This window comes from Haemorhous mexicanus, chromosome 28 (genome assembly GCF_027477595.1).
Source record: "Haemorhous mexicanus isolate bHaeMex1 chromosome 28, bHaeMex1.pri, whole genome shotgun sequence".
In the NCBI taxonomy this organism is placed as follows: Eukaryota; Metazoa; Chordata; class Aves; order Passeriformes; family Fringillidae; genus Haemorhous; species Haemorhous mexicanus.
In genome coordinates this window covers 4,161,147-4,170,392 of record NC_082368.1, presented here as the reverse complement: position 1 = coordinate 4,170,392, position 9,246 = coordinate 4,161,147, and the positions used below count along the sequence as shown (strand labels likewise).

Genomic DNA, 9,246 nt, shown 5'->3' with positions numbered 1-9,246 from the left:
AAAAATCTTTTTACGGGTCGTTTAAAAGCAGAAAATCCCAACACCAGACACGTTCCCCCCCCCCATAGGCACAGGGGGCCGGGCTGGGCTCCCCCCACACCCCAGACTCCCCCCCAACCATGGGGTCATGTCAGGGGGCCCTGCCAGACCCCTTGCAGCTGGGTTGGGGGGCACAGCGGGGCTGTGGCACCCCGGGGTGCCCTGGGTGGGGGCGCCTGCCCCCAGCCCCAAGTACCAGCGCCGGATTGGACCTTGGTGCAAAATGTCTTAAACCCCCACCCAGGGGCCTGGCTCGGGGGTGCCCGGCTGGGGGGTCCCCGGTTTGGGGGTCTCCAGCTTGGGGGTCCCCAGTTTGGGGGTCCCGGCAGCACCAGCTGCGGGCAGTGCAATAGGAGCCGAACACTAATGCCCGCACTGGGGGGGCACAGGGTTCGGGGGTTCGCCCCCCACCCCTGGCAGCACCGGTCCCACCTCGTGCCTTCGGGCCACGGGCGGGGCCGCGGCACCCGGGTGATGCCCCCCACGCCCGGTGGTGGCCGTGAAGGTGCCGTGGCAGTGCCATGTTGCTGCCACGGCCACGCATCTTGGTGCCGTGGCCACGCGTGCTGGTGTTGTGCCAGCGCCGTGGCTGTGCCATGTCGGTGCCAGTGCGAGGCACGTTGGCGCAATGCCGGTGCCACGGCCACGCGTGTCGGTGCCGTGGCCGTGCCATGTCAGTGCCATGGCAACTGCTGTTGGTGCAATGAGGGCGCGGTGCCGGTGCCGTGGCCGTTCCGGTGCCGTGCCATGTCGTTGCGGTTCCGGTGCCGTGGCCGTTCCGGTGCCGTGCCATGTCGTTGCGGTTCCGGTGCCGTGGCCGTTCCGGTGCCGTGCCATGTCGTTGCGGTGCCGGTGCCGTGTCCCCGCGCTGCCCGCGTGTTCCCGCGCACACTCCGTGTGACACCGCGCGCTCCCGTCGCGACACGGTAGCGCCGTCCCGGGACGTGTCTTAATCAGCCCCCGTGACCCCCCCCCCGAGCGGCCACACGGGGCCCTAGGGCAGCTTGTCCCGGGGTGGGGGGCTCTGCCCGGCCCCTCCCACCCGCTGCCCCCCGCACGCCCCCCACCCTGTACTCCCCCCACGCCCCCCCCGGGCCGTCCCCGCGTCTCCGTCTCGCGTCGCCATCGCACGTCCAGCATCCAGCGTCGGTCCCGGGGGGCCACACCGGTGCCCCCCACCCCTGCGCCACCTCCCTCGGGCCACCCCCCGCCCCACGTCCCCCCCGTCCCCGCGCCCCCCGTCCCCCCCCAAGCACATACCTCATGGCTCCCGGAGCTGCCCCTGCCCGCGGGTGTCGAGCCCGGCCAGCACCTGGCCCAGCACAGCCCCGGCACGGCCCGGCTCGGCTCGGCGCGCCCCACGCGGGGTCCCCCACTATGCAGGGTGCCGGGGGGGGGCCGCGGCCGGCGTCGCTGAATGTAGGGGCGCGGGCCGGGGGGGCCGTGGAGCCCCCGTGACAATCACAGTCTGTGACGTGCGATTTTAAACCCTTTTGTGTTTTGGTCAGGATTTTAAAGAAAGATATTTTTATGGTAATTGTTGCTGGTCTATTTTACTATATATTTATGTAATAAATATATGATGAAAAAAAAACCAACCAACCAAACCCCCCCCCCCCCACTCCTCGACCCACCCCGCCCCCCTCGACCCACCCCCCCCCAGCACGGCTGGATCCGGCCTCTGCGTCCCACCCCCAGCCGCCAGAACGGGGGTGTCGGGGCGAGGGGACCCCCCGGCGCTGCCAGCGGTGCCGTGGGGGCGGTGCCCGATTTGGGGTGGGGGTGGGGGGGTCCCAGCATCCTGGCGCCCACCTCGGGGTGAATCCCTGCAAGTCCGACGGGCGCCACGGGGTTGGTGCTGCCCCGGGGGAGGGGGAAGTCTTTGTGTGTCCCCCCCCCCCGCTCTGGTGTATGTACAGGGGTGCGCGGGGAGGGGGTCCGGGGGGGCACTACTGGGCGTCGATGCGGAAGGAGAGCAGCTTCTCGGAGTGGAGGTTGTTGAGGGTGCGCAGGTCCGGCAGCTTCAGCAGCAGCTTGGTGAAGCGCGAGGTCTCGGCCGGGCGCGTCTTCAGCACGAGGGCGCGCAGGGCCCGCAGCAGCGTCTCCTGCAGCTGCTCCACTGATGCCGTGTCCTCCATGCCCGAGCGGTCTGACGAGGCAGGGGAGGGGACACCTCAGTTCCACCCCCAAAACCCCCTAATCCCACCCCAGCATCACCCCGATCCCAGCACTGAACCCCCTGATATTCCCCCCATATCATGTCAACACCACCCAAATCCCATCCCTGAATGCCCTGAACACCCCACTAACCCACTGATCCCTGCCCCAAACCCCTCGATTCTTTTCCAAACTCCTCTGATCCCAGCCCAAACTCCTCAATGTCCCCAAATCCTCCCGTGCCCACCTGCCGAGACCAGGACAACGGCGGTGAAGAGCCCCAGCTCCTCGTCACTGAGCTCGAGGGCGCTGAGCTTCTCGCTGAAGTCGAACATGGCCCCCAGCAGGTCTCCCATGCCCATGGCCCACAGCTCCTCCAGCCCGTACCGCGTGCGGCTCATGAACGTCACCGTCTGCTCCTTCACGTCGAACAGCGATGCAAAACGAACCATCAGCACCTGTGGGCAGGGGGCAGGATTGGGACAGGGCACCAGGCAGAGCAACGGGCACAGTGCTTCATGCCAGGGACATTGGTCTCCATGCCACAGCTCCCAGATGTGGGGCACTGCCATGCCACAGGGCACCAGACAGTGCCAGGGGCATTGTGCCATGCCGTGGTCTCTGTGATCCATATTGTGACTACCAAATGTGGGGTACCATGCCATGGGCACTGTGTGATGCCAGGGGCACTGTGCTTCATGCCACAGCTCCCAGATGTGGGGCACTGCCATGCCACAGGGCACCAGACAGTGCCAGGTGCATTGTGCCATGCCATGGGCTCTGTGATCCATATTGTGACTACCAAATGTGGGGTACCATGCCATGGGCACTGTGTTGCATGCCACAGCTCCGAAATGTGGGGCACTGCCATGCCACGGGGTTCCAGACAGTGCCAGGGGCATTGTGCCATGTCATGGGCTCTGTGATCCATATTGTGACTACCAAATGTGGGGTACCATGCCATGGGCACTGTGTGATGCCAGGGGCACTGTGTTTCATGCCACAGCTCCCCAATGTGGGGCACTGCAATGCCACAGGGCACCAGGCAATGCCAGGGGCATTGTGCCATGCCATGGGCTCCCTGATCCATATTGTAACTACAAAACTTGGGGTACCATGCCAGGGGCACTATGTTTCATGCCACAGCTCCCAGATGTGGGGCACTGGTGTGTCACAGGGCACCAGACAATGCCAGGGGCATTGTGCCATGCCATAGGCTCCGTGATCCACATTGTGACCACCAAATGTGGGGCACCATGCCATAGGCACTGTGTTGCATGCCACAGCTCCCAAATGAGCAGCATTACAATGGGCCATGGGGCTTCCTGTTAGCCCATGATCCCCAATCGTGGGGTCCCATCCCATGCCTGGGGCATCATGCTCCATGCCACAGCTCCCAAAAGTCTGGCACTGCAGTGCCATGGGGCACTATATAATGCCAGGAGCACTGTGCTGCATGCCACAACTCCTGATTGTGAAGCACTGCAGTGCTGCAGGGCTCCATGCCAGTCCTCAGGGCACTGTGCCATGACAGGGACACCGTGCTCTGTGCCACAGATCCCAAATGTGGGGCACTGCAGTGCTGTGAGGCACCCGGCAATGCCAAGGGCGCCGTGGCTCTCAAATGTGGGGCACTGCAATGCCACAGGGTTCCTGCTGTGTTCTGGTCCACAGTTCCCATGCTTTGGGGCTCTGTGCCAGTCCATGGGGCACCAGGCAATGCCATGGGGCACCCTGTCAGTCTGTGGGGCACTATCAAGTCCTCACCATTCCAGGACGTACCTCAAAAGTGCCAGCCTTGAGCAGGGTGACCTGGTCATGCTGGGAGAGCGCCTGGAAGCCGGGAATGTGCTTGGCGAACTCCACGACCTCGCGAACGGCGGGGGTGAAGCTGAGGGAGAAATCCTCCCAGATCTCCTGCACGGAGCGCCCGCTGCGGCCGGGCACGTGGCTGTTCATGGGGCACGCCTGCGGGTGACCAGCGGTCAGCGGGCACCGGGGGCTCCCCCGGGCTCTGCGGGGCTCCCCCCACGACGGGGTGGGGGGACACGGACAAGGGAATTAATGTGATTAGCGGCCAAAAATAGCCGGGGGGAGCGGGAGCCCCCGGGCGCTCACCGGCAGGACGTCCTTGGGGCCGCGGGGCCAGGGGCACCCCCGCGGGGCCGGGGGCTCGGGGTAGGCGGCGGGGCACAGCCGGGGCTCGGGGGGGCCGGGGGCCCAGGCGGGGGGCGCGTCCCAGCGCAGGAGGCCGCTGTCGCAGGCGGGAGGGGGTCCCAGCTTGTCGTGCGCGTAGATGAAGATCTCCTTGTGGGCCTTGGCCACCTGCGCGATGACATCCTCGGTGGCCCCGCCGGGGCTGGGCGAGCGGGGCGGCGTCAGCTGCTGGGGGAACTGGGAGAAGCAGGCGGGGGGGGCGAGCGGCGGGGGGCCGGGGGGCGGTGCGTGCCCCCCGCCCGCGGCGGGACCCTCGCCGGTCCCCGGCATCGGCGGTGGGGCACTGGCCATGCCGCCCATGGCGCTCTGCATCTCCGCCAGCATCCGCTGCTTCTCCCGCTTGGGGATGCGCCCGAAGCGCACGGCTGAGGGGGGACACCGGGGTTAGGGGGACATCAGCGGCTGGCGGTGACTCCCCCCTTCCCCCCCAGACCTGTACCATGAGGGGCTGATGGGAGCAGGGCGGCATCCCTGCCCCGGGCTTGGAGGGGACACGCAGCCCATGCCGGGGGCGGGGACACACACAGCCTTGAAAACTGGAACACCCGATCTTGGAGGGGACACAGAGCCCTGAACATACGGGGATCCATCCCGCGAGGGGATGTAAAGATCTGAGTTGGGGGGGAAGCATCCAAGGAAGGGACATACAGCCTTAGTGTTGGGGGACCCTGTGTGGGAGGGTGTACACAGCCCTGGCCATGGGGGGGACATGCAGCTCTGGGCACGGGGCACCCAGTCTTGGAGGGGACACGCAGTCCCACATATGGAGGGGTCCCAGGAAGGGGGGACACATCCCGTGGGACAAGCACAGCACTCAGCACAGGCGGGGGGGCGGCTCCAGAGGGGAGGTACAGCCCTGGAGACATCCCGGGAAGGGACCAGCCCGCTGGGCACGGGGAATCCCACCCCCAGAGGGAATCCCCGGCTCGGGACGTCACGAGGGTCCCTCCGAGCTCACCATCACGGGACATGCCGACCAGCAGGCACTTCTTAAAGCGGCATTGCTGGCAGCGGTTGCGGTTGATGCGGACGATAGAGCAGTTCTCGTTCTTGAGGCACTTCTTGTACTGGATGTTCTGCTGGATGCTGCGGCGGAAGAAGCCCTGCGGGGCGAGCGAGGGGAATCACTGGCGGTCCCCGCAGCGGGACAGGGGCTCCGTGCCCCATCCCCGGCCCCATCCCAGTACCTTGCAGCCCTCGCAGGCGTGGACGCCGTAGTGGAAGCCGGAGGCGACGTCCCCGCAGACCTTGCAGAGCAGCACCATCCCGTTGAGCTCTGGGGGAGGACGGGAGTCAGAGGGGTCCAGGGGTGGGGAGACCCCCCCGCCACCCCCCCCGGGAGCTCCACTCACTCGTGACGGTGCTGCCGGCTTTGCTTGGCGAGCTGCGGCGCCGCTCGTCCGCGGGGACCGGCTGCACCCCGGGGAAATTCACCGAGGAGCTGTACGAGGAAGAGGAGGTGGAGGAGGAGGAAGAGGATGACGAGGAGGAGGAAGGGGAGCCGTCTTCATGGGGGGCCAGCGTGGCTCCGCCATAGGCGCGGGAATCCTGGAGGGAGCCGGTGGGCGACGGTGGGAAGTAGGTGGGGAAGGGCTGCGAGCCCGACTGGGAGCTCCCGTTGGAGCTGTCGCTGCAGAGGGACACGGGGCTGGTGCGGGTGGGAGAGGCGCCGCTGGAGCCCACGTAGCTGATCACCCCACCTGCAGAGAGAAGGAGCCACTCATGCACCGAGCTGTGCCGGGCTCAGCCTCCCCCGACTCATGGAAGTGGGAGGGATGCCCAGGAAAGCACCCCGAATCCATCGGCAATCAGGATCCGTGGGCATCCCGCGGAGCCACACGTGCACTGAGCTGTGCCAGGCTCAGCCTCTGCCAGCTGAGGAGGGGGAAACCCCTCGGGGGCCGACTGCAGCCCCAGGTGGGGTGGGATCCATAGGGAAGCCTCCCAGATCCACGGGCATCCCGGTGGGCAACTTTTGCACTGAGCTACACCAGGCTCAGCCTCCCCCACCGCGGGGGTGGGGGGAAGCCCCCCAGAGTGGAATCGCAGCCCCACGCGGGGTGGGATCTCCAGGGAAGCGCCCCGGATGCATCCCGGATCCGTGGATATCCCGCTGCGCCGCACGTGTGCCGCCCACCCTGAGTCAGGCACCGCACCCACCGGCCGCCACGGGCCACAGCCCCACGTGGGACGGGGACAGCCGGGTTTATCCGGGTACGTGCCGGCTGGGGACACGGGCAGGGCACCCCGGAATTGCCTGCAGGAGGAATGTGGGCTGGGAACCCTCTGCAGAGGTGAAATCAGGAGGTCACAGAGTTAACTGCTGCCGTTCCTGGCGCGGTGCCTGCAGCTCCCGCCCCACAGCTCCCTGGACGGTCCCACGGCGCAGCCCCCCGTGACAGAACCCCCCACGGCACTGGGGTGCCCCCAGTGCAGCCCCCGCATGGCACCGGGATGCTCCCAGCGCAGACCCCCAAACTGGGGGGGGGGGGGGGGGGGGGGATAAGTCCCCACTACAGGATTGAGGAGCCGTGTGAGGACCCCCGAAAGTGGGGAGTAGTAGGGGGGAGACACATGGGTGGCCCCTGGCTGCAGTCACAGTCGTTGTCACCCCACTCACGGGGCAGGGACAGCAGCACCGGGACACGACTCCGGGCTAGGACACGTGGATGGTGATGTCGGGGACACACGGGATCACCAGGGCCATGTGTCTCCCGCCGCACACGGTGCCGCTGGCACAGATGCCACGCGCCAGAGCCAGCTTGTCACCATCCCCCCTCACTGAGCCACCTCCAAAGGGGGTCACCGAATTGGGGACAGTGGGTCCCACCTCCAGGGCAGCTGATCTTGAGGACCCCCCGCTGCTAAGACACCAAAATAATTGGGCGATCCCCGCACCCCAAAGCCTCAGGACACTCATACTAGGTTTTGGGGTGCGGGGATTCCCCAGAAGGGCTTGCCTCAGAGAGAGGGAAATTCTCTTGACCCCAAAACAGAGGGAACCCCCCCAAACAGCTTCCCCGCAGCCCCCCCCCCAAGCTCAGGCGGCCTCACGCCGCCGCCCCACGTGCTCCAGCCGCACGTGGCCCCCTAAACCCCGCCCCTTCACGCTTTGCCACGCCCGCCTATCTCTCATTGGTCAAACTCTATCCCGCCCCTTCTCGTTGCCCCGGAGACAGGGCTCCCCCCCAATGAACGGCGGCGTCCCCAGTTCCGTGTGTGACGTCATCGCTGATGTCATGTACCGACCAATGGGAGGGGGCGGGGCGGGGCTGAGGGGAAAACAAACTCCGCACGTGGCAGCGGCGGGGAGGGGGACACGTGCGGGGGGGGACACGGGGGAGGGGGGGGCACCGCCTCCGGTTCCCCCCCTCCGTCCCTCCCGGTGCGCAGGGAGCCCCGACACGCGCGGCACCGCCTCGGTCGTCCACGGGCTGCCCGGTCCCGTGGCCTCGGTGCCGCCGATAGGGACACCCCGGTCCCGCCGCGGTCCCCTCCGGTCACCCTGATCGGTCCCGCCGCCCGGTACACACCGATCCCTGTGCGCTGCCCTGCGGTCCCGGTTCCTGGGACACCCCGGTGCCGCTGCCCCGGACCCATTTCATTCTCCTCTGGTTCCGCTGCCCAGGACACAACAATCCCTGCTCTCACCCTTCTACCCCCGCGTCCAGCACTCTCCGGCGTTCGGGAATCCTCGGTCCCGGTCTCCGGGACACCCGGGTCCTGCCGCGCTCCCCCGCGATCCCGCTGTCCGGGACCCCCCGGAACACAAATCCCCGTTCTCAGCCTTCCTACCCCCGCATCCCGCACGCTCCGGCGTTCGGGACACCCCAGTCCGGTCTCCATCCCTCCTGCTCCGATCGCCGGAGCACTCCGGTGCCGGTGTTCACGTCACCCCAGTGTGCAAGACGCCCGGTACCGGCGCGCAGCCCTCCCTACCCTCCTCCCGGGGACACCCCGGCCCCGCTGTCCGAGCCTTACCCCGCTCTGCAGGACCCCCCGGTCCCGGTAGGACGGAGCCCCGTTCCGGGACACGGTCCCAGTGCGCATCCTGCACGGTCGGGCGTGCGGGACCCCTCGGTCCCGGTGTCCGGACCCCTCCAACTCGCGTCTCAGCGCGCAGCCCCTCTCCGCGGTCCCGGGGCGCTGCCCCCCGATCCGCTCCGGTGCTGGGGACCGCTGCCGGTGCCGGTGCCCGCACGGTGGTCCCGGGGGTGGGGGGCTCCGGCAGGGCACTGACCTGTGCTGCCGGCCTCGGGGGCCGCCATCCTGTCCTGGCCCCGTGAGCCTCCCGGAGCGGAGCCGCGCCGAGCCGTGCCGCGCCGCCGCCCGGTGCGGGCTGTTGTGCGCCCGCCGCCCGCCCCGCCGCCCCCCGCACCGGCCGCGGCTGCGCACTGGGCCGCACGCGGCGCCGCCGCCTCCCCCATGTGATTCCCGGGGACAGCCTCGTGCCCCAGTGACACACTTTCCGCCGGCGGCCCCGGCCCCGCGCCGCCGCTGGGGAGCCCGGGCTCGGCGGGGACCCCCGCACCGGGGCCGCCTGACGGACCGCGGGGACCGGTACCTGCACCGGTACCCGCACTGGGGAACACGGAGTGCCCCGTCAGGCTGCACAGCACGGTCCCCGCGCTGGGGACTCCCGGGCGCAGCAGTGTCCCCTGCACTGCGGACACTTGGGTGCAGCACTTGACACATCTGTCACCTGGCACGACACTATCCCCCGCACTGGGGACCCCCAGTCACTGCACTGGCAGCTCTGTCACCTTGCACAGCGCTGTCACCTGCACTGGCAACACCTGACCGCGGCACCGGCTGTCCCCTGCAGCGGGGATA

At 68.1% G+C, this 9,246-nt stretch overlaps 1 protein-coding gene across 1 annotated transcript; it reads right to left on the bottom strand.

Moving 5' to 3' along the window:
• Positions 1-1,700: 1,700 nt before the first annotated feature.
• On the bottom strand, positions 1,701-8,772 carry NR1D1 (nuclear receptor subfamily 1 group D member 1). The gene is made up of 8 exons (XM_059869142.1): positions 8,654-8,772; positions 5,766-6,113; positions 5,601-5,689; positions 5,372-5,516; positions 4,315-4,778; positions 3,979-4,164; positions 2,444-2,654; positions 1,701-2,188 (listed from the first exon to the last, which is right to left on the bottom strand). The coding sequence occupies exons 1-8, from the start codon at positions 8,679-8,681 to the stop codon at positions 1,989-1,991; spliced, it is 1,671 nt and encodes a 556-aa protein (XP_059725125.1). The 5' UTR covers positions 8,682-8,772; the 3' UTR covers positions 1,701-1,988.
• Between the last annotated feature and the right edge of the window lie 474 nt (positions 8,773-9,246).